The sequence below is a fragment of the Camelus dromedarius genome, chromosome 21, assembly GCF_036321535.1.
Source record: "Camelus dromedarius isolate mCamDro1 chromosome 21, mCamDro1.pat, whole genome shotgun sequence".
Classification (NCBI taxonomy): Eukaryota; Metazoa; Chordata; class Mammalia; order Artiodactyla; family Camelidae; genus Camelus; species Camelus dromedarius.
The window spans coordinates 18,538,692-18,564,262 of record NC_087456.1 but is presented as its reverse complement, the minus strand read 5'-3'; the positions used below and the strand labels follow the sequence as shown (position 1 = coordinate 18,564,262).

Below are 25,571 nucleotides of genomic sequence, written 5' to 3'. Positions count from 1 at the left end.
AATACTAACTGAGCATTTGCTATGTACCAGGCAACGTACCAAATGTTCTACGTGAATTATCTTTGTTAATCCTCATAGCAGCCGTTGCTTTTAGACGAGGAAATTGAAGCTCAGATAGATTAAGCTCCTTACAAAAGTTTGCAGTTATAAGTCACAGAGCTGGGATTTGAATTCAAGTTTTTTTGACCAAATTGCCCATGATGTTCACCTGCTGTAGGCTGACTCCTTAAGGAAGCTGAGAGCCTTCAATGAATTGTAATCTTTTGGCTGATGGAGGGTTTGAAATGTTGCAAGAAATGCCAAAATGTGACACAGAGACATGAAGTGAATAAATGCTGTTGGAAAAATAGCGCTGATAAACCTGCTTGACCAAAGGTTGTCACAAACCTTCAATTTGTAAAAAAGTGCAGTGTCTTCAAAGAGTAATAAAGTGAGACTTGATAAAATGAGAGATGCTTGTAATTGGACATCTGAGTGAAATCAAGTTAGATCAATAAAATAAAAATTTAATTTTTAGTAACTAATGGTAAAATTATTATAAGAAGACATGCATATTCACCTATAGTTTGGATCCAGGATCTTCACACGAAACACATACATTCCATAATGGTCCACGGGCCAAACTAAATGGTTATTGTTAGACTTGTTGATGATCTCATATGGTTGATTTAAGTCTCCTGGTTTTCCAATAGCGTAAGAAAAACAGTGCTTATAGTTCTGAATAGGAAACAAAGACAAAAACCTTAAGACTATCCTCTGACTAATAAACAAGGTTATAGTCTCATTTATTTATCTCGAAAAAGCATTTAGAGATATAATGGCTATTCCCTTCTTCTGTCATTTGAGTGCTGTATACTGTTTTTAGTGGCTCTCCTGGGTTAAAGTTTGATAAAAAGTGAAGCTTAGTGAAAGCAAGTGCTGTATTTATTTGCAAACAATAATAAATCAAGGTGTTGAGGGCATGTAAGCATATTATTTCCCTAAATCAAAAAAGCACGGAGTCCTCCAAGGATGCTTAATTTAGGGAAAGATACTATTTTGGTGATAAGTTATGGATACAGTAGTCAAGCTGGTATCTTTGGGTTTTCATCTTCCCCTAAGACTTCTGTTTACCCCCATTACCATTACCGTGTCTCTCTGTGGGTCTCAAGGTACAAACAAGTAAGAATACTTCTTTATCCCCTGTTCCCTTTTTGAAAAGCATAGATGAAATGAGACTAGATTTTTCAGTTACTTTATTAAAGCTAAGAAAAGAAAATCCTAGTATAATACATGGCATTGCTTCTGGGTTCTTGTAGGTCCTGTCCTGTAGGCTGTCACACCCTACTGAGAGGGTTCCTCCTCTACCCCTCTGCTGTCTGAAGGGTTTCTCATTTAAGGAGATAAGAAGCCTTGTGGGGCAATTACTTTGGATGTGCCTGATTTTTGGCTGTCAACAACCTTCGTAGTTTTTTTCTCTCTTCTGCCTGTCACTTAGGGCCCAGAGCTTCGTGCTTCTCCCTGTTCTGGTAATGCTGTTCATCTCTATCACGTATTCTCAGTGTGGCTGAATTCTTTCTCCAGCTTTTGAGTGAGGAACTTCCATCTGATTTATTCAAGTGGAATTTATTTCTTGTTCTTTCCTTCACATCCTCCCTACATTTTGACATTTGTCAGTACAATGGTATTGCAGATACAGTGTTCATTCTTGGGTTGATTGATTTATTTAGTTTTAGAGGAGGTACTGGGGATTGAACCCAGGACCTCATGCATACTAAGCATGCACTCTACCACTTGAGCTATTACCCTCCCCCACAGTGTACTTTCTTAATGCTACTTGGTTTTGGAGATAATTAGGAACAGTTCATATAGTTCTTTTATTTGGCTATGTAATCAGGCATACATAGCAGTCCCTTCTACAGCTCTTTCCTTTTGTCTTTATTTATATACAGTTCAGTATTTACCATCCTGTTTGAATTTATTTTGAAGGTGAATATTGCCTTCACACTGAAAATCTTCCACTTCCCTTCTTAGCAGTTCATTTTCTTTTACACAAGTGAATCATTCTATAATTATATTTTAATTATAAGTCCCATCCCCTAAACTCAATGATTTTTTAAGAGTTCATGAAGTGTTCCTCAATGTCTTGATAAACTGCAAAATAATTATTTTGTCCTTCCCCCTTATCACATTTTCTATTATGTCTTGCCTTTGTCTACCTTTCTACCACTGCACTCCCTGACATATTTATAAAGCAATATGTTGGGTGTAGATGAAAAACAAGTAAGAGGCTCATCATTATTATTTTTTCTTTTGAACATCAAGAAATTCATTTCTGCCTTTCTCTATTTTATGTATGTATGTACTTATTTATTTATTCTTGAGATATAATTGACCTGTAACATTATATTAATTTCAGGTGTACAACAGAATAATTCAATATTTGTACGTATCGTGAGATGATAACCACCATGAGTCTAGTTAACACCTATCACCATACATTGTTACAATTGTTTTTCTTATGATGGGGACTTTTAAGATTTGCTCACTTAGCAACTTTCAAATATTACAAGGCAGTATTACTAACCATAGTCACCATGCTGTACATTACACTTCATAACTGTAAGTCTGTACCTTTTGACCACTTTCTCCCATTTCCCTTATGCCCCATCCCCTACCTCTGGCAACCACTCATCTTTTGATGTATCCTAACTTGAGAACACAATCCATATGATGATGATGATGATGATAATGATGATGGAGGTTCTTCTAGGTCGACACTGACCTGTGAACTTCTCGTTCTACCAGGTTAGTTAATGTGTAAGACCATGAATTTAATGGAAAGAGTATGTGGCAGGTACTAAATATATGCAGGAACTGGACACATATCGCAACAATGCATTTCTGATAGGGACATATGTACTTTTTTTTTAATGTAGACACCTGGGAATATTTATATTGTTTCCAACTTCCTACCTCGTTATTTCCTGGCATGAATGATGATTCCCACTGATTGTTGCTCCTCTTTTTGTGTCATGCCTGATATTTCCTGTTATATTAACAGACTTTTTTTTTTCAATTATTATTTTTTCCCCTTTCTTTTTTATTTATTTATTTATTTTTTAATTGAAGTACACAGTCAGTTACAATGTGTCAATTTCTGCTGTACGGCACAATGTCCCAGTCATGCATATACATACTTATATTCGTCCTCTTTCTTTTTGAATTCAAAGCCCACTTGATCAAGTTATATAGTCTCTGAGAAAACAAATCTGCCCTGGCTTCATGAATTACACTTTGCTTCTAGCCAAGGACTTCTGTGGTTAGTATGTCAGTCGTGTTCAGAAACTCAGCTGACATCCTGAGTGGGAAATACGTAGCCAGCCATTCATTACCCACGTTCTCCCTCTCCTTCTCAAACCCCAACATTAACTTGGAAGAGCCTGTGAAAATGCCACTTTTGTTTATGACTCCTTCAGATTTTTCTCTTGAGAATTTACAGTCCCTAGAGCTACTTCCGGGTTTTTATGCAAGCCTCATTCATCCTTGTAGAGTGGGAAGAGCTGAGTGGCAATCAGTGCAGCTCCAGGAATCGGAAGGCTGTTTCCATTTCAGGTACATGCTTCAGGAAGAGAGCACCTCTCATCGCCATGTTGAGTAAGTTACACAGTGACACCCTTAGTCACTAGGACATAACTGGTCTCTGCAGATACTTGCCTTCTATTATATTCAGACTCCAGACTGAGTTCACTCCTTTAATGGTGAGCTCTTTGTTTCTCATATGGTAGAACTGAACATTTAGGGCCTAGGGTGGGCACTCCAGAATCTTTCTGGAATGTAAGCCACTATTTCAGTAGTTCTTAAATGTGGTTCCCAGATCAGCAGTGTCAGCATCACCCGGGAATTGTTAGACATGCAAAATTTGGGGGCTTTACCCCAGATCTGCTGAATCAGAAACTTGGGTGGCAGGACCCAGAGCTCTGTTTTAGCAAGTCCTCTAGGTGATTCTGGAATTTGAGAACCACTGCACTCTATCATACTGACTGAGGCAAGCTCAAGCTCCATGACGGTTAATTATCAGATAGCTCATTACTTCCTAGGATTAGGTTGTTTTGTCAGAATCCTATAATATTTGGGTGCCTTTTGTGAGATTTTGGCATATAGAGTGTCACTTACACCTATCCTCAACCCCAGATTTTTTGATGCCCTTCAACAGGAAGTTAGGAGGGTAAGTTTTGTTTTTAACTGATTCCATTACTAGTTTAATTCCTTATGATTTTTTAATAACAGAATAATACTCTTTATAGATAGGTGGGTGACTTATAATTAATTCATTCATCCCACAAATACTTACTGAGCAGCCGTAATGAGTTAGATGCTGGGGATACACCAGTGAGCAAAACAAACAAAATTCCCTCCCGTTGTGGAGCCTGCGTGTGAGCTGGGGAGCCAGATAATAAATAGGATAAATAAGTAGACTATGTAATGTATCAGAGAGTTATAAATGCTAATGACATTACAGGAAATAGGGAAGGGAGATATGGACTGTCATGGGGTGACATTTAACTTTTTTGGTAGAATAGCCAGGAAAGTCTTCATTGACTGGTTGATTTTTAAGTAAAGGCCTGAAGAAAGGCACTAGCTGGCCATGATGGGGGTGGGGGGTGGGAGTGGGGTGCAGCAAGTCAGGTTGACTTTGTCATAACTCAAGGTGAGACGGGAACCACTGCATGGTTGTGAGCAGAAGAGTGGCGTGTTCTCATTCATGTTTTAGTGGGCTCACTCTAGCTGCTAAGTAAATAGACTTAGGGTGGGCAAGGCTGAAGCAGGGAGACCAGTTAGGATGCTGTGGTTATAGCCCAGATGGTTGGTGATGGTGGCTTGAAACAAGGTGGTGGCAATTGGGGTGGCGGTGGGATGACCAAATTCAGAATATATATACTTTGAAGGAAGAGTCAACAAGATTTGCTGAAAGACCAAATGAGGTAACATTTAGAGGCTTTTATCATGAGTACACTGGGAGGACTTCCATCAACTGAGGTAGGGAAGAAGGTTGGAGGAGTATGTTTGGAAGGTGGATACCAGAAGCTCAGTTTCAGACATGTTAAGTTTGAGATGATGATTGAAGCATCATCAGTTTTCTCTTTTGTTGGACTATTCCCATCCGTCAACATGTGGTTATTTCTCTCAGTTATTAAAAAAAATAAGACCCTCTCTTCACCCCATTGCTCTCCAGCTACCACACTGTTTCTCCCCGTTACTGTAAAACTCTCTGGCAGAGATGTCTATTCTTGCTGCTCTGTATTCTTTTCTTCCATTCTAATTAAACCACTTCAGTAAGGTATTGTCTTTCACTCTCCCACCAAAACTGATCCTGTCAAGGTTACTTGCTATCTCCATGTTACTAAAGAAAATGATCAAGTTTCAATCCTCATCAGAGTTGACCTGTCTTAGCAGAGTACTTGACACGGTTTGATTCCTCCCTCCTTCTCATGAGACTTGCTGTATGTGAAATCCAGAACACCACAATTGCCTGGACTTTCACCAACTCCTTGGATTGTTCCTTTTTCATCTCTTTTGCCCCTCCTGATTTTCCCCATCTCTAAATATTGAAATGACCCAAGGTTTAGTCCTTCTCTTTTAATATCTGTATCAGGGATCCTAACCTCATAGTGAGTGTGTATGTATAAATATATAAGAATAGGTTATGTATGTGTATATTTATATATATATATAAAGTTGTATTTTGTTTTATTTTTATATGGGTACCTTTGAAAATCTGGTGAAATCTATGCACTGCATGGACCCCTCTCAGAATAATGTTTCTAAAAACATAATATAAAACAGGTTGCATTACAAGGGAAACTAGTTATAAGAAATTATAGTTGTCAAAATGTTAAAAACAATGTGGTAACATATAGCACATTTTAAAATATGCACTTCTTTAAATAAACTTAGATAGAAGGGTGTTATACCAGGTTTAATAACTACCATAATTGTCTTGGTAAAGTAGGAAGCAAGCTCATCAGGTAAAAATGAGGATGGGGAAGAGGCGTTGGAGATTTTAGGAGAGAAGAAAGCATGCAATAGCTGTTTACGAGAGGGGGCGAGGGAACGAACTAGAGAAATACAGTCACATTTGTTGGGCAGTATCATGGGACCATTTTAATCATGAAATGAAAGGGAAACAAGTCAGCATGGGTATGTTTTTCTCTGACCACGGTCAGGTGCTAAGGTGGATAGTTGAATTTAACCAGGGTTGTGATTTGGCCACACAAATATAAAGAAGTGAGGGCGGGTGAAGGAATTAAGGGTACATGTTAATAAGTGAAATGATTATTGACTATGGAATTTAGCTGGATAAAGAGGGAAAAGAGAACTTGGGGTGGGGTGAGGGTGGTAGGATCAAAGCATGGAAGGCCATGTCAGGGCGGAAGGATTGTTCAAAGGATTGTTGGGAGTAAAGCTCCTAGGATTTTGTTGCTGGGAAGACAGGGAATGGTAGATGGAAAAGGGACTTTTTGGAGTTGGGAATACAGAGGATAGTGTACATCGTTTGCATATATCTCTGTCTTGACACATACAGATTCTGATGTAGAAGCAAAATAACATTCTTACTATACAACATGCTGTGTTCATGTCACAGGCTGGGGTACCTTATATGTCACTTTTTATTCATGAGATGTGATTTGATTTGCCAAATAACATAAATTAATTTCAGTTCAAGAAAATTCAGTTGGAAACAGTACTGTAGTAACCTATAGTGAAAAAATATGAAAACGAATATATGTGTATGTATATATATAACTGAAACATTATGCTGTACACCAGAAATTGACACATTGTAACTGACTATACTTCAATTAAAAAAAAACAGCATAGGATTGATAACTGGCATTCAAAAATGAACTTTTTGTTATATAAGAATTGAAACTTCAGGCATTCTTTAAAAAGACTCACTCTCGATGCTTTAACATGTTTGTCAGATATTTAATAATCTGCAAATAGATTTTCAGCAGAAAAATTAAAATAAAATTGTTAGTAATACAGGAGCAACAGAAGCTCAAACAGAAATTAAGATGAAGCATTTTAGAAATCATAGTATAATCCAATAGAAAAATTGGATTTGATTTACAAAATTAAATTTAAATCCAAAGTATTTCCATCAAACTTTCTTTAATACTAAAATGCCAAATTAGTTATTTAAAAAAACAATTTGCAAAACTTGTGGTTGCCAAGGGGCCGGAGGGTGGGAAGGGATAGACAGGATTTCAAAATTGTAGAATAGATAAAACAAGATTATACTGTAAAGCATAGGGAAATATACACAAGATCTTATGGTAGCTCACAGAGAAAAAACTGTGACAATGAATATATATATGTTCATATATAACTGAAAAATTGTGCTCTACACTGGAATTTGACACATTATAAAATGATTATAAATCAATAAAAAATGTTAAAAAAAAAAAACCAATTTGCATGGTAATGTATGTCTTACCTCTGGTCCCCAGGCCTCTTCTAATGGGAGGTGCTTGTTAAGCTGAGTCATTGATTTCCATGTCTGAGCTTCTTTCAAACAACCACTCTGTCAAAAATTTTTTTTATACATATATAATAAAGGTTTATACATTTATATAAAGATTATATGTTTATATATAAATTTATTTCTAAGTATTTAATATGTTTTACTGCCATCGAAAATTATATATCTAAATTTTTAATGATTTAAATGTTTGCTGATATACAGAAAAACAGTTGACTTTTGTATGTTGACCTTATACAGAGAGAACTTAAACTCCCTTATTAATTTTAACTGTTTCAAATGAACAGTCACGTTATCTGTGAATGAGTTTTATTTCTTCCTTTCCAATTCTTATATTTTTAATTTATTTTTTATTATTTATTGTTTACCTTGTTATAAAGCTTGGGAACAATGTTGTATAGAAATGGTGAAAACAGGCCTCCTGGTTTCATTCCTGATTTCAGAGGAAAGGCTTTCAAATTTTCATTAAGTATGATGTTTCCTACAGGTTTTTTTGTATCAACATTTTATTAGCCTAAGGAAGTTACCATAATTTTCTAAGATTTATTTTTAAAATAATGTTATATGTGGATGATAAATTTTTAACTAAATGACTTCATCAACCACCTATTGCAATAATCTTACGCCTTTTCTTTTTTATTCTGTTATTATAGTAGGCTACTCTGATTTTCAAATGATTTCAAACTCTTCGTTTATGAAATAGACAAAATGTGGTCTGGATATGTAATTTTTTAATATGTTGCTGCATTTGATTTGCTAGTATTATGTTTAGGTGTTTTGTATCTATGGTCATGAGTGAGATTGGCTCATAATTCTATTTTCTTTTAAGGTCATCATCAGGTCCTCCTGGATTCACAAAGTGAGTTAAAAGTGCTTCCCACCACCCCAATACTCTGAAAGAGTTTTTATAAGGCTCAAGTTAAATTTTTCTTAAATATTTGGTGACTTTGTTAGGAAAGCCACCTGGGATTAGAGTTTTCCTTTCTTTTCTTAGAGTACAAGAAATTTTGGTGTATTTTTCAAGGCATTTGTCCATTTTATCCATTTGTCCACTGCCAAATTTGTTGTTATAAATTTGTTTATAATAACCTCTATTATTTGGGCTGTAAAATGGTGATATTATAATTCTGTTTTTTTCATTTGTCAACTGGGTTAATTTTGTAAAGAGATGCTTCCGCTCACGTACTATGTGGTTACTCAGTGGTATAGTTCATTTGAGGAAAATAGGATAAATTGTTTCTTTTTCTTTATTCACCAGTTTTTAAAATAAATAATTAGCTTCCTATCATTCTACAAAGATTAGATTTAGAAGAATCATTGTGAATTCATAGGTTTAATATATTTAATGAGTTTTAACCCATTGCAATAATTATCCTCCATGAAGCTCAAATTATCCCATCTTTGGCCAGTGGGAACCTGTTGATGCTGATCTCTGACTACTTGTACCTGACCTTAGCAGTCTCTGATACTTCCTTGCTGTTGGGTATGCCAGACTGTTCCAGGCTCATCTCAGATATTTCTTCCTCCAGGCTCGGAATCAGCCATTTACCTAAGAATCCCCAGTACTGTTAGGGGGAAATGGTATTTCAAAAAAGCAATCTGAATACTAAGGATACTTAATGGCTACTGATTAGCTATGTTTCTAGGGATTTCGATGGACAGAGCAGGAAAATTTTATCTACCTCTCTATTTGAATACTATATTTATATCCAGATCAGTATCCAGTACCTCAGGGATTTATATTAAGTCCTATTCAAGTTCAGGATTTTTGTCTAAGTTCTCCTGTCTTATATACGTATCTTCTTGCTTTTACACTTGGTGAGGAATGATAATATTGGACTATCTCACATTACACACCTCATAGCTTCAGAATAACAATACGAATGTTACCACCACTGTCATGATTACTGAAAGCAGTTACATTTTTCCCTTCTTCACATTCTCCTCTCTATACTATATCTACGTTATTAGAGAATAAATACTCCCATTATATATTATACTCTAAGCCATTTAACCCTGTAAGTAACTCTGAACTATATTATAATGCTTCCCCGTAGTTCTTATATTGATATCTTTTTAGTAATTTTGGTTTTCTGAAGCTTATTACTTAGTAAGTTACTTTGGAAGGGCTCATGGGAACAATATTATCTGAGCTTTTCATATATTGATAGCAGTTTGTGCCATTTATAGTGTAATGAGTTTTGCTGGGTATAAAATCCTTGGCTCGTTTTTTCCTTTAGTATTTTAAATATTTTGCTCTATTTTCTCCTGGCATAAAGCATTGCTATATATTGTGTGATGATAATTTAATTTTCCTTGTAGGCTACTTGCTTTTTTTGCCTAGATGCCCACATGGGTTGGCTTTCTGATTCGGCATTCTTAAGTGTATGGCATGCTCTTTCAAAAAGAAGTGTCAAATATTTTTTCTCAGTGGGGAGGGAGATGTTTTGTGGAATTATTAGTATTGGTTTTGTTCTTTTGCTTTGGTTTTCTTTTTCAGGAATTCCATTTTTCCATTGATTAGATCTTTACCTATCCTCAGTATTTGTTACTTTCTCTCAAATCATTTTTATTTTGTTCTTCATTTCTTTTTTACTTGAAAGTTTTTTTCTTTTAATTTCATGTATCTTTTAAGGCATTATCTTTTGTTGACATTCATTTTTTAAAGGCTATTTCCACTAAATTTGGAATTCTAGGTTTGGAAATTATTTTCTTTCAGTAACTTAAAGATATTTTTGTTCAAAATTTTCTGTTTTTTATTTCTATTGAGAAATCAGCTTTTTTTGTTTTGTTTTGAAGGTAACTTAGCTTTTTTGTTCTGGCTACTTTAAAGATTTTTCTCTTTGTTTTTGATTTTAGAAATTTTTCTGAGATGTTTCTGGGTTCAGATTACTTTCTCTGTGCCTTGGCGTCCTTCACCAGTTTTGGAAAATATTGCTTCTGGCAAACACTCCGTCTTCTCCCTTTTTAGGACTCCAGTTCTTAGATCTTAGCACTAAATCTCTTTCATGTTCTTTTCTATATTTTAAATCAGTTTATCTCTCTGTGTGTAATTCTGGGTATTTCCTTCTGACTGCTCTGTCATCATTCCCAATAGTTGAGTTCCTAATTCCAGTTATTGCAATTAAAATTTTTTTTCCTAGAAGTGATCAGCAGCTCAGATATAGGCATAGATAAGGCAGAAAGATTGATGTTTAAAGTTTTTATGACAGTGAACAGGAACAATACCGGGGAAGTGACATAGAGATATTGGCAAGACAATAGCTGAAGGACAGAACAATGGAGCTCAATTTAGAGAGGAGATGAAGGGAAGAAAAATGTAGAGAGGGAGTAAAGAGGGAGAAAGCAGGGGGCTCAATATAGTGGATATCTAGATTGTGTGAGAAAAAGTAAGAAGCAGAGGAGGAGTGGGAACGAGAGAGCTAACGAACTGGAGGGGAGGTCAGAGACTGAAATGTTTGCATTTAAATGTGATTTTAACAGAGGGAGCAATATTGGTCAAGGTAGCTTTTGCTTTACTGCTATAATAACCCCAATTCTCAGGGGCTTTATGTATTTAAAATTTAATTCTTTTACACATAGTCCAATGCAGAGTCCCTGGTTAGATGGTTCCTCTGGATGGCTCTCCTGAAAGAAGTGAATTAAGAACTCAGACTTTTCTTTATCTAGTGGCTCCTTGAAGTCCCCTGACTGGACCCCCTTCATCCAGCTCTCCTCTACTCCATCTTTCATTGTTGCTGTAACATACAGACATGTGAAGGAAGGTGGGGGGCACGGGATTTCATGGGACATTCTTCAACACTTCATCCTGGACACGGAAGACTTCTGCTTATACTCCAGTGACAAGAATCAGTCACGTGGCCCCACTTAGTTGCAAATGAGGCTGGGAAATACAGTCTCTGTTTAGAAAGCTTCTTCCAGCAAGAACCCTACCTGACGGCTGGCAGAATTCAGGAGTCAACTCTAATTGTTTTCAGGGCATAGGGAGACATCATCAAGTAACTGAGTATATGACAGCAACGAGTAGGGATGGGGTAGATGACAGCTGGATCACAGGAGCCTCAAACTAATGGGATTTGACTTTGAGTGAAGAGATAATGATCTGGAAATGATACTGTGGATTAGGAAGAACTTAAATTGCACAGTTCATCCTTAAGTATATGGGGTAGGAGAAGGAGTCCCCTTGGTTTGATAGGAAAATGGGGAAAACTGTATTCTCCGAAGAATGTTTATTGAAGAAGGATCTAAGGCATTTAACCTTAAGGTATATTGGGAAAGTCTGAGAAGGTGAAGGGTAATGGGAGTCTGAGCCAAGGTACAAGAAGGATAGAATAGTCCAGGGATGAGACTGTGGGGAGGAAGTAGACCAGAAGGATTTACATATGGAGTGCAGAACAAGCACATGAGAAATGTGTGATGGCATGGATTTGTCTGCTCACATAATGGAAAGACACTTAGTTCTTGTAGTAGTGTGGAGGCAGGTAGCAGGTGGAACTTGAGTCTCCTGGCTGCCACCCTGGTGGGTTATACTTCTTGGAGAATTAAGGTCTCTGATATATGAGAAAGTTGCTTTGGAAGGAGTTGTCCCTCATTTTGTTTGAGACCTCTGGGGAACCTCAGGAACCAATGCTGGTAACTTCTAGACAGGGTCCATCATGATGGGGGCCCTCAAGGGCAGAAGGCCCCACGGAGCAGAGGCAGGAGTGAAGTGTGGTGATTGGGAGTGCCAGGACCTTTCTGGCCTGCAGTGTATGGGCAGACGGAGCGGGTCACCGTGGAGGCTGAGGTTGACTGGTCGTGGAGGATGAAGGAGAACCAGGAGAGTGTGGGGACAGTGAAGCCAAGTTCAGTGGGTCAAATGATGCAAAGAAGTCAAGTGAGATAAAGCCTAGAGGGTGTCCATTTGATTTAGCACAAATGTGGTGAATGTCTGAAAGTCAAAGGCAGACCCATAAATAACCAAACATGAAATACAATATGGAGAGAAAATAAAAATTTCATTAATAATTGCATCATCCTACCAGAAACATCATTGTTTCTGACACCTTTAAGTCTGTTTTATATGATAGTGGTTTTTTTTTCATAAGTGAATTTTAGTAGTCGCAGAATTTCATATAGGGATAATATGGGTTTTTTTTTTTACCCAAAGCTGACTGGTTCTATTTTCCTTAGATAACTTATATATATAGGTTTAAAAACAGAAAGACATGTCTAATTGCATGCTAAATTCTATTTAAATCTCCAAATGTCATACCTTCTTCATAGTGTTGTTAAAGCTATAGTCATCCCTGCCGTGTATTTCCCACACTATGAAATTTACTTCAACGTCTTCAACATAGTTTTCGTCATTGTATCTGAAAGAGACAGTGAACACACACAAAAAAGTTTAGAAGGGCTAAGAGCTCAAGCTTTTAAGACAGATGTGCTTAGATTTAAATCTTGTCTTGATCCCTCAGGAGCTTTGTGACCCTGGGGAAGTTACTGGAACTCTTGAAGCCTCGATTTTCTTATCTTTAAAAAAAATAATGGTACCTACTGTATAGGTTTCCCTCAGCTCTCAGAATAAACCTCATAGTAATGAAGCAGACAGTTTTCACTTTTTTAACAGTTGGAGCCATAAGTTCTCTTCCCTTTGATAGGAACTGTATGTTGATAAGGTGACGAGTTGGTGAGGCCCTGCTGTCCTGGCTGGTAGCAGGGAGAAAGACAGAAGTGAGTGATGAGTGTGGGAAGGGCAAAACAAGGATTCCTTGGTGTCAACTTAATCAACAAATATTCGTTAGGTGCCTATTATGTACCAGAAAACTAAACCACAGAATTACTGTGATTAGAACTGAGATGCTGCAGATCTCCCTGGAGGCACCGGCTGGAAAATGTGGCTGTGTTAGTAAGAGTTGAGGTGGGCTTGAGAAGCAGAAGTAGTCACAAGCTCCCTGGAGCTGCAGTCCTGCACAGCCTGTGCTCAGAGAACATGCGATGTCAACAGCAGACACCAGCAGACAGTCCAGCATGACAGGGTGCCCACTCCCCTGATGCTGGGACTGGAGACATAAGCCTCCCTGAGCTTATTTACCCCGAAAGCAGTGAGTTTTAAAAGAGATATGTTACTTCAAATTGTTAAGATTTTTTTTTCCTGCTACCGCGTGAAAATAGGGGCTTGAGACCAAAGCTAACGTCAGTTACTGGTAAAGTTGTACCTTTGCGTACCAGAGCTCGTTTTAAAAATGGGTACGTGCCTGCCTTCTCCATCAGTTATTGCCCATATTTCTGAATGAAATTGTCCCTCATACCCCTTGGATGGGAATTTCACTTAGGACCTTGGCCCGGGTTGCCTCATCGTCTGATATATTTTCTTGCTTCACATCCCTGTGTCAATTCATGAAAACTGGCAGATCCTTGACAGTGTCCCCTTGCTCACTGCCCAGATTGCTGCCTGACTTTGCAGTCATTCTTTTTGGCTTTCTGGGTCAGGTGTAACTCGCTACTGTCTACCCCTGGTTATAAAAGACAGTTTTTGTCCCATTCTCAGAAGTTGAGAAGAAAACATTTTTAAATGCCAGAAAGTGGTACCTGAGAAGCTGTTTTATTTCTATCTTATAGTTTTTAGGAATCATAGAGATGAACTCAGGTGTGATTATGGAGGGGTTGGAGCAGTGGTGCTCAACTTCTTTCTTGGCAAGAGAAGGGGGTTGTAGAGAACTCAATTCTAGTGAGAGTGCTGGACCCTCCCCACAGGAAAGGGCATACGTGTGTGGAAACACACACACTTTTCTATACAGTTTCAGAGATTTAGGTCGGGCTTTAGCAAAGCTCTGATTCTAGGAGCTTTGGAAGGTGCCGCGTATTTTATTGCATCTTGAATTATTAAAAACTAGTTGTAAAGCCGTATGTTTTATTTAAATAAAAAAGATCTTAATTGAACTCTGAGCTGGCTTCTTTGGACACTCCTAAAAGCAATAAACTACAGTACCATCTAGTGGCAATAAGGATAAATGGCATGACCCATACTTAGGGGGTTTTATAATGATCTTTGATGTTACATTTACTTCATTGAGAATATGGGACAAAAACACTGCCTGTGTAAGTATGGCTTATTTTCATTAAAGTTTATTAATGTGAGGTATAATACTAATTGAACCTGAGAGAATCATGACTGTTACAAATTACAAGAGAAGTTACAAAATGCAGTAACTTCTCCACTCTGGCAGTTCCACTTTTGGAACTGGGAAGGAGACACTTCTCTGTTGATCCATTGGACACATATGATTTCAATCCTGTGTGGTCACTCCAGATAGCCCACTGTATTAACCATGTCTCTTACTTTCTGCATGGTGATGCTTTAATATCGGGGGTCTTGCTTACCTTGGAGGGACTCCCAGGGTTAATTAATTCTTAGAGATCGTAAATAACTCTCCCAAGAATGCCTTTCATATGCAAACCAACCAATCCAGAGCCCATACCTCCAGCCACCTCCTTTATAGGTTGTTACACTCTGGGCCACTATTCACCTGCCCCAATCACCCCAAGATCAGATACTAGATAAGTAGGGATAGCACTTATGCCCAGAGTCCGCTGAAGTTACTCAAAATAGCCACCCCTAAACCTGCTCACCCTGTCTTATCCATTCCTTCCCACAGAAAACACAATAACGGCTCTTGCTTCTGTTTTCCCCTCACTCCCTCTGCCTCCTGACAGACCCTGGTGCTTCCGTGGGAGGCCCTACGTGGTATGCTGTGTCTCCTGTTTTTTGGGATCGTTAGGTATAATAAACTTCTTCCTTCATGACAGTCATTTCCATGTCTGTGTCTTATCATATCTAATTAAAACAAATAATGAGTACCCCTAAATCACCCGGAGTACCTGTTCCTGAACCTCCTGCATCATGGTAGTGCAGTCGTGTCCCAGTATTTCCTCTGGGTTGCTTCTCTAGCACCAAGTTCTAGTTTGGGATGGGTTGTCATGGGGAATGTGAAGGCAGAGAGGCAGCAGGGGTGGCATATTCCCAGCTGGATCATACTCTCAGGACTTGCTTCCTTCTTAATTAGTGTTTGATGGTGAATCTATTATTTTATCTGTAAAATTCTGCCTAGCCTTATTCCTGAGCCATTCTCTTTAAAGGTAAGGCATTTATTGTAATCTAGAGGCCTATTTCCCAGTGACCTCCTCTGACTGCCTGTTTCTCAAAGCTTAATTAATTAGCACTCAAATTTACCTCTGATAAATACCTAATTGAATACCAAGCTGTCAACTATGTATTGCTGTAATTCAGTTGAACTGGACACTGAGCCTTATTGATCTGACTGTCCCTCTGTAGTTAGTCTCAAATATTCAGTTGATTATCTTAGGAGAACTGGAGGCAACAAGCTTTATCAAGTGATTCCTAGTAGCAGAGATATAAGAAGTTGCCCCCAGAAAAAAAAGTGTTGCCACAGTACTTGAAAGCAGTGCTGCCCCAGCAGTCCGCTTCCTGACCCCAGCCTCTCCCATCCTTCACATCCTCTCACCTGCCCCTTGACCTCACAGAAACTTCCAGTCCCCTGATTGCTCTCTGCTTTCCTGCTACACAGTAGTGCCTTTCCAGCCTCTCTGGCTTCCCCGCTCAGCTCAGTCTCATGGTCGGTCACCTGACCCCTCTCTCACCAGCATCCAAGATGCACTCAGTTGTTCTTGCCCTTGCATCCAATGTCTAATCCAAAACTTGGTTCCCTATGCCTTCTTCCTCTGTGCACGTGCTACTTCAGACATTCAGCCTCTGTGAGGACTGGACTCACTCATGGTATCTCACCCCAGCTGTGCCTGTGGTGGTGTCCAGTCACCTTGTTACTGGCCCTTAGCCAGCCATATTACCCTGTGACCTTTGACATTCTCCCGAAAGCCCCTCTTCAGTGTCCCTCTTCTTGGTTTACAGATGGCTCTCCTTCCTACTTCATGTAAGTAAAGCGAGGCTTTCAGACATGACACTCCTACATTCCTATTCCCAAACCAGTCACTTTCCATGTCCATTTTTGCTCCTTCCTTCCAAGTCTCAGAGGACCAGGGGATGAACTGTCCCCCTTTTAGCCTTGCTGCCTGGGCCTTTGATCCTACTTCCCCAATCTTCTTCATGGAACTTGCTCCTAATAGTTTATTTTATTTTATTAGGAAATATTTCAAATATGCAGAAGAACACGAGAATTTTATTCTTTTTTTTTTCTTGCAAATTCCATTTTCCTTCCACAGTTCCATATGATCTGTGTCATCTTTGTATTTCTCTGAATGTTTTCTTTGGGGTCTTATTTCTAGTCTCCTTTTCTTCAGCCCACCCTCGAATATTGTTTTTTGTTTTTTTTGTTGTTGTTGTTTTTTGGTAGAGTTAATTTTTTGGCTCATAACTCTTCTCTTTTTCCATATTACTGTTAAAAGGAAATACTACTTTTGAGACTTCCTTTTACATGGAGGGCGCTCATTGAATATAACGCTCTTGGTCTACATCTGTGTTCCTATTCACTCTGCACCTTGGGAGATGGGTTGACTTAAATGATTGATAAGTTAGAAAAGAATAAGCTAGACATGCTTGGCTCAGCTTCTGCATTTTTCTTCTTAGGAGTGAATTTAGGAGCGAATATTTAGGATAACATGTCGTCTTTGCTCCTTTATGTTATACATTTAAATGACCCCCAGGAGGAGAGGCCAACAGTGGATCTATACCAGTGACTGGGGACATCATTCTTCTTAACCCTGTAAGGTGTAGTCTTAGTGCTGTAGGAGCAGGAGGTTCACTTTCTGCAAATGTAAGCTCTATTTCTCAATATATTTTTTGTGAGTAATAAGTAATAATTTTCATCTTCTGACTCCTGTTATTCAGTTCACTCAGGATTTGGTCAGGGAAGAGGGGTGCAGTTGGACCTTCTAGGTACTTCAACAGTTCTTTATGATCAGTCACAACTATTCTTAATATCACAAAATTTCTATTGACTTCTAAATACATATCTCTGTCTCAGACAGTTTACATGAACTTCAGATGCTTCCGTGAACGTTTTATTGAACGTTTCCCTCTGGCTGTCACACAGACTTCTCAAATTCAGGAATGTAGAACTCAACTAATCATCTTCTCCCTGCAACCTATCTTTTATTCTCTATTTTATATTACCGTTGATGCTATTAAATTTTTTCCCATTTAGGGAAGCCATGGAGTTCATGAGTTGATTCAGCAAATATTTATTTTTTATTTAAAAAATATTTTTTAAAATTGAAATACAGTCAGTTACACTGTGTCAATTTCTGGCGCACAGCACAATGTCCAGTCATGCATGTACATGCATTCATTTTCATATTCTTTTTCATTAAAGGTTACTACAAGATATTGAATATAGTACCCTGTGCTATACAGAAGAAACTTGGTTTTTAAAAATCTATTTTTATCTATAGTGGCTAAAATTTGCAAATCTCAAACTCCCAAATTTATCCCTTCCCACCCCCTCACCCCACTGGTAACCATAAGTTTGTTTTCTATGAGGCTCCTTTTCATACTTTTATTTTGAAGTTTTCAAAGGAAGTTAAAATTTTTAGTGAGAATATACTTACAATTGAAGTAAAGGGCGAAACTTTTCTTTGAAATTAAGTCTCAGTGGGCAGCCATATTTTTCCCAATCATATTTTACTCTCTAGAAGAGGAAAAATGCTTTAGTTATTTTCTATATTTGGCTGGTTGACAAAATTATAGTTTTCTTACCAAGTGTTTAGATGGTCGATCCCTCAGATATGTCCTGTAAAAGACATTTGCACTACTTAGTATCTTTCCTTTTCTTAAACTTAAAAATTAAAACCATTACTTTGGGTAAAGAGGTATCACAAAAGTCAAACAGATAATTACAAAATACTCTTAAAATATGTGCAGATTAAACAACATGCTTCTAATAGCACATGGATCAAAGAAGAAATCTTAAGAGAAATTTAGAAATATATTCAACTAAATGAAAATGAAAACACAACTTGTCAAAAGTTGTGAAATGTAGCAAAAGCAGTGCTTAGATGTAAATTTGTAACAAATGCATAGAGTAGAAAAGACTGATGCTAATAGGAATAAATTCTGATTCTAAATTATTGATACATTAATATAAAACTCAATGCTTATGTTAAAAATATTTCTTACTTTTCAATACGGTAATAAAAATCATGATGACGACATTCTTTTTTATGAAATCTATTAAAAAAACATAATGGAGTTGTAACATCATCATTCCTTATTTACTAACACAAACATTTAATTATTTAACTCAGTGATTCTCAAACTTGAAAGTAGCACAGAATCATCACTTAATGAATTAGAATCTTGGGGGTTGGTATGTGGCCCTAGCATTTCTGTTTTTAAAAATCAGCTTCACAAATGTTTGTGAAGACACCAGAATTTGAAATCTAACGTATCTCTTATATTTGATACATATGAGAAATCTGTAGAAAATCTATCAAAGTAAAGGTGAATTTCTTTGAATGGTTTCATTTCTCATAATTTTTTTTTAAAAAACAGAGTTCTAATTGTTACTAGAGACTCAGTTGTGCACATAAGGATATACTTTAAAGAGTCACATAATTTCTAGTTAGGGTTCGTGCAGATGTAAGGCTATCATGGTCTATAAAAATAATAAGAGTTTTTAATAAGTTAAATTATTCCTTTGACTGTTTTTTTTTGCTGGCTGCTTTCAGTGTAACTCAGAAGGAACTCTAGTCATCACTGTGTTTATATAGATATTGGAAGTCTGGACCGTTTCCTACCCCGAACTCAAATGAGACCCCAAGAGATGCCCTCCTTCACTGACAACTCTCCTGTCAAAGTGCATAGGCTTCCTTTGCCGACTATGAAAACCTCAGGCCCACCACAGCCTGAATCCAAGATATTAGGGTCATTTTTAGGTTCCCAGAGCAGGGAGTCGTTGACTAAGAGGCCTGGAATAAGGTCCTGAAATCTGTGTTTTCAAACACGCTGTCCAAGTGATCCTGATAAGTAACCTAGTTTGACAGTTGCTCTCTAAACCCTCCCAGAAATTGATTCCAGTGGCTTTGCCTCTCACTGAAGAAGGACGTCTTCATGCAGTGATACTGCATGCAGGGGTACTGGGAATTGATTTTGGTAACATCTTTCTTAGAGCACGTATTCTCAAATTTTAACGTCCCTACTAATCTTAGAAATTTTGTTAAAATAGGGATTCTGACTCAGCAGGTATGAGGTGAGGGCTGAGATTCTGTAAGTTCCCAGGTGATGTCAGTGCTGGCCCATAGAACATACTCTAAGGAGCAACGATGTATACCATCCCAGAAACAGGATGCTATAGGCTGTATAAATCAGTTAGCCTTTGTGTTTTCTGGAAGAGGACTTAACAGGAAATGCAAATACCTGGCTGAATGAGATGGGAATATTTACTTATCTGGCAACTGGTTATAATAATTCAGTACTCAAAAGATTATTAGAATGACAAATGAATAGACCTTTGTTTTGGATGAGAGCAAGACACTTCATAAATAGGCTCAGATAAGAGTCAGTCACCCTGACTGATACATTGCTACCTCCACTGTATATTCCACCTCAATTGGTTTTGTGAATGCTGACCTTGACTTTCTCCCACGGATAAGAAAGGGCTATGGATGACACAAGATCCAGGGTGCGTCATTGTGAACCATAGTAAGATCAATAAAAGTCATACCTCGGGTTTCTCTGGAGAAAACACGGGTGGTTCTGTTAGGTTTGCTCTAAAAAATTTTCCCATAGAAAAAGGTGTAGGAAACTGAGGCTTCTCTCATGTGGTTATAAGCAGTTCTCTGACAGAAATGAAATTATAGCTGGTTTGAGTTGGATGGACAACAGAGGTTAAGTGTTTCTCCCTCTCATTTCTCTGGAAATGAGTTGTAGACTGCAGAGCTAAGAGAGGTGATTTGAAAGATGGAAACTGGCGAATGAAAGGGAAAGATAGAGAAAAATGCTGGTAATAGAGAAAGAGGTGAAATCTTTTTCTCTTTTAGTACGATTCAAATGTAATATTTGACTTGGCAAAAAGTTCAAACAAATCTGGTTTGGACAAATTGTCAATTCATAATGGATTTCATTATGACATGTTAGTCATTAGGCTAATATTATTGCTAGTAATTACCATTTAGTTCACCATTTGTTTTAAAACGTGAAGAGTAAGACAGGTCAAATGCAAATATACTTGCCCTTTGACAGCGATGAATTTTTTAGCATCACAGCCCACAGCTATTTGGAACACCTAAAGTAAAGTAATTTAGGTGATGAGTTCAGCAGTTCCGAGTCACATGATCTAAAATATTACTACAGCCAAGGGCAATTACATTTTAGACTTGAAATAATCCTTTAAATGTAGGGTTCTGTTGTACTACTTTGTGTTTTCCTCCTTCTTTGATCACTTTTTCTCTTTCTTTGCTTCTTTACACCCTTACTGCTCTCAAGGCCCGAAGGTTGGGTCTCTGCTCTCTTACATCAGTATCTCTGAGACCTGATCTGGTCTTATCTTTCACCAGCACCTCTGTGATCAGGACTGTCAACTCTGTGGTTCCAGCTTGCACCTGACTCCCCTGGCAGTTTTCTATATCTATTAATTTGACTTCTTTTTAACCAGAGTCCTGGTCCTTCCTCTGAGATAGGCTACTTCTATTTCTACCTGGCTCCAGGACACTTTACTCACTGCTGTCTACCCTGCCCACCCCCAGCCCCACCCAAGGCTTTCTAAGTGAGATCTAGACACTTGCATTCTGTCTTAAATATGTCCTGTATGTTGCATATTTCCACAAGGCAAATCTAAAGAAAAATCCCTAATACTCCTTACCCTAAAGAAGGACTTGGGGATCAGGAGGGTGGGGATAAAGAATGATGTCCAGCCAAGCTTGATGGATTTAAAGAGTTGCACCTGCGAAACCAAAACCTTTCAGGCTTCATTTGCAAGGGATGTTCTACAGCAGGAGTCCATGAATCTTATTTCTTGAACCACCTGATCTCACCCATAGGACCTGATTTGTTATCTCAACAATTCTACCCACAGTCCTTGCTGTCCATTGTCATTAAATCTTTTCCCATCAAATATGTTCAGAGAAATGGGTCTGCCCTTTTTCTTTACTAAATTTTCCGTATAACGTACATGGTTGGCTGAGGTCCTCAAATTTTTCATAGTTAGATCATCACTTGATGATCTTATTTGTAACATCACTTCTTTTCTGGGTCCTAGTTCACAAAAATCATCCCTCAGAATCAACAGCCATGACTAGGATTAAAAATACGAGTTGACCTGCAGGTGGCTCTTGAACAGGAGCATGGGCACAGGATGTGGGAAGCAGGAATAATCCTTTTTTTATTCACTGCTGGAGGGCTGACACATGTTCCCTAGGACTGGACATCTAATTAGAGAGATTTGGACATATAGCCCAAAGGATAATAATGAGTGTACCGGTTTTCTTTATTTAATGTTCTTCTCTTAAGTGGAGAGACAGGGCAGAACTGCACCTTCCTTAGCTCAGAATCAGACACAGCCATTCTCTCTAACTGGACGGAACAACTGAACTGAGGAAGGAATTCTAAAGGCCTTCAACACAGAAATATTGATAGACAACGCATTAGACAAAGTGTAGTCCTCTCTCCCTGGGGAAATTCGTCTTGGAAGGAATTACTAAGGCCCTCTGGGGACTGGCTTACTAGGGTGGCCTCACTGCGTTCTGCTTCTTGGTGTATGGTTAAAAACCGAGATGCAGCCCTGTTGGAGCTGCCTCTGCTGAAGATAGGAGGACTAAGTGACAAAGATGGCAGATTCCTGTTCAGATGGTTCAGACCATGGTCCGTTTGCTCCAGCACGTTTAGCAAGGGCCTAACGTCATGCAACTAGAGAAGTCTGTGGGCCCTATGCCTCTGTAATAAATTTATCTGGGAGATTGACAACTTGCTTACCAGCACAAAGAAGGGTCCCTGTGGTTGAGGGCACACCTTGTAGTTGCGTACATGTTTTTATTTTCCTGGCTAGCTGGAGGACCTACCTCCACAAGGCCACATTTTCCTGTTGACCAAAGGGCTATGTATGACATATTTCTCCATTCTGTTTCAGCGGGTGGGTCAATACAGACTACCTGCAGTGGCATGCATGGTGGCTGGATTTGAACTGTCCCTGTCTTGGGGTGTGCCAAGGAAGGAACCAGGAATATTAGATGATTACTCTGTGGTAGGTACTCTTCTGGGCACTTAACAAAAATTATCTCATTTAATGCTCTCAGCAAAGTAGATAAATACTGCAAGGTAGATTCTATATTTCCTCTTTTACCAATGAGGCAGCTGAAATTTAGAGTGTTTAGTAGCTTTTCGAAGCCTGCAGGTGGTAGAGCTTGGATTTGAACTCAGGTTAGATTAACCTGCTTTTGTAATGCCTGGGCTGGGCAGGAAAGGGTGAATAAGGATCCCTAACAAATCTATAAATTAGACAGAGGAAAGGTTGGAGGAAAGCACATGCTTCAGGAAGGCATCGTGTATGGAATAGGGTGGAGCTGTTGAGGAGCTGAAGATGGAACACACAGACCGAGGCTGGGCCAGGAACTTGCGAGGTCTCATCTTTGCTTCCTCGGCAGATTAAGCTGGGAAGGCAGCATGGTAGGTAGACGGGGGAATGGTGGGTACGCATCTGCAGGCAGTTTCCTGGGGAAGCAGTATGTGTCAGCAGAGCTCAAGGGTGGATCACATCTGCCTCAATTCAAGGCTTCCTCTAAATTCATGGAACCTTGTCCTGGTAGGAACAGGTTCCTTGTGCTGGCGTCTCGAAGAGCAGGCACTGTGTTTCATTTAACTCTGAGTTCTTCATGTAGGGATTCCTCATTGTGCTATGACTGCTGTGTAGTGGGTGCTCAATATATGTTTATTGATTATTAGTTGGGCTGAGAAGGAGCAAAGGGAGGAGGCACCCCTCAGCGTGGAACAAAGACTCAAAGGAGGTGCTGGTGGGTGGTTGCCTGCTCAGCCCACTGCTGCATCATCACATTGCTATGCCTTTGAGCACGCCTCTCCCTGCAGCTCTCTCTGCGCCTGCCCACGCAGCTTCTCCTGATTCTTCAGCAGCCAGTTTCTGCATCACCTTTATGCATCACCTTTCCCTCCCAATCAAAATTGCTCACTCTTTCCTCTGGGCTATTTGATAATTGTAAATCTCACGTTCTCTTATACTAGCTTATAGCTTCCCCTTGGGAAGGGGCTCTTTTCATCTTTGTGACTCCCATTACTTAAGCACATGGACTGAAACATAGCAGGCATGTCATACATTTTTTTGAATGAAGAAATGATTCAGTTTTTTGAATAAATACGTGCAGGATAAATATGGACATGACTGGCAGTCTTCTCTGACAAGCCATATCCAACTTTAGCTGTTCCCATTGACTTTAGTTTTCCTTTACACAGTTTTATTTATTTTCAAAAACTAATAATTTTACACCTTTGTGCGTGTTTATATATCTCACTTCTGATAGTAAACTCATAGAAAGCAGTAATCTTATCTTCTCTTCCCAAGGTAAATAATGCCATCGCTACAGTGAAATATTACAGTGTTGCTATGTATTAGGGGAATGGTGTTGAATGGGGTTGGTATGTATTATTTAGTTTACCACCTTGTATTACTGAAGTAAATTTTTTGATCTTCTACCCATGTCACTTACCTTTTGGGTTATTGGACATATTTTCGCAAATTCACTAAACCTAACCTGGACGAGCAGAAGACCCGTGTTCTGGTGTCTAGGAGAAACAACACATATAGGTGACTATAGAATCACAAGGGAGGCAGGCATGACTCTGCCTTTCTGTAGAGCAGATCAAAACCCCCATGAACATGATCTGAGGGAACCCCCGCCCCCCACGAGGAATTCTAGACACCTGGAGGATGGGGGTGACTGCTTCTAAGGTGCACTGTGGTCATATCCTAAGGTCACTCCCACCTCAGGGCATTCTGTATTTTGACCAGCATAGGGTCAGCACAGTGGGAAATAGAATGAGCATCTATCAGCATTTCAACCCCTCCTGTTTCATGAACACCCTCAGTCCCCTGAAGGTAGGGCTCTGCTGCTGACAGCTTGCCCTGCTTCCTGATGGTATTATAAGGTTATAGCCACTGTATAGGTTCCTTCTCTAGCCTCTGCAGATTTTTTCCCCTCCTATTGATAATGCCTTTGGAACAATAAAGAATAAAATTGTGAAATTAGTTTTCTGATTCACAGTATGCTGCCTAATGTGATCTGACTGGAACCAAGAGGGAGACTGGACATAATGCCTTTGTAGATTATGAAATACACATGAATCACTTTGTGCTCAGGCTCAAAGATCACAGAAGAAAAGATTTTAAAAGTATTATTTATACCCTGCCACTGCTAAGGTTTTTACTTTTTAAAAAAACTGGGGAAAAGCATACACAAACCACCAACAAATGTCCTTTTCATTCCAATATTCATTGTATCTTAATATTTATCATATATTAGATATAAAAAGACTAAATAAGGGAGGATACAAGTAGCACATTTTTGTATTTTTAAATCACTGTACCATATTTCATCAATTCTAAGATACATTTTTTAAAATTTCCTTCAACAATTTTGAAATCAGGAAGCATCTTATAATTATGCCAACTATTGCCTTTTACCCCAATTTGATGGAGTCTTTGACTTGATAAATTCAGTAATATAGTATAGATCTGTAAAAGGACACTAAAGTAAATACTGCATCTTCAATTTGCTACACAATTTTGCTGATATACAGGTTTTGGTTTTTTTTTTTCCTTTCCTGCCATTGCTGATTTCAAAGCTTTTGGTATTTTTTTGTCAAGCCTCAGACTGACCTAAAGTATCCTGGCTAATTTGCTGTGTATTGTACAGCAACAGAATGCTGAATAAATATCCACAAAACCAAAAGTACCCAAAGGAATCCACAACGCTAGAAGAGTCAAGAATAAAGTTAGTGGTTGAGGGAAAAAGGAACACATTGAGCCTCTCTTGACTATTGTGTCTAAAGTAGCATTTCCTCCTGACACTTCCTGGTCGTTCTCTACCG

At 38.5% G+C, this 25,571-nt stretch overlaps 1 protein-coding gene across 1 annotated transcript in view; it reads right to left on the bottom strand.

Annotated features, from left to right (window-relative positions):
• The window catches only part of CATSPERE (catsper channel auxiliary subunit epsilon), a 98,636-nt gene that overhangs the window by 7,844 nt on the left and 65,221 nt on the right, over positions 1-25,571 (bottom strand). Inside the window, exons 12-19 of the mRNA XM_031438504.2 lie at positions 24,191-24,266; positions 20,711-20,763; positions 18,657-18,707; positions 18,237-18,270; positions 18,089-18,168; positions 12,780-12,879; positions 7,481-7,567; positions 560-717 (exon numbers count right to left, since the gene is read on the bottom strand). Coding sequence (XP_031294364.1) covers positions 560-717; positions 7,481-7,567; positions 12,780-12,879; positions 18,089-18,168; positions 18,237-18,270; positions 18,657-18,707; positions 20,711-20,763; positions 24,191-24,266 — 639 coding nt within the window. The remainder of the gene's footprint in view (positions 1-559; positions 718-7,480; positions 7,568-12,779; positions 12,880-18,088; positions 18,169-18,236; positions 18,271-18,656; positions 18,708-20,710; positions 20,764-24,190; positions 24,267-25,571) is intronic.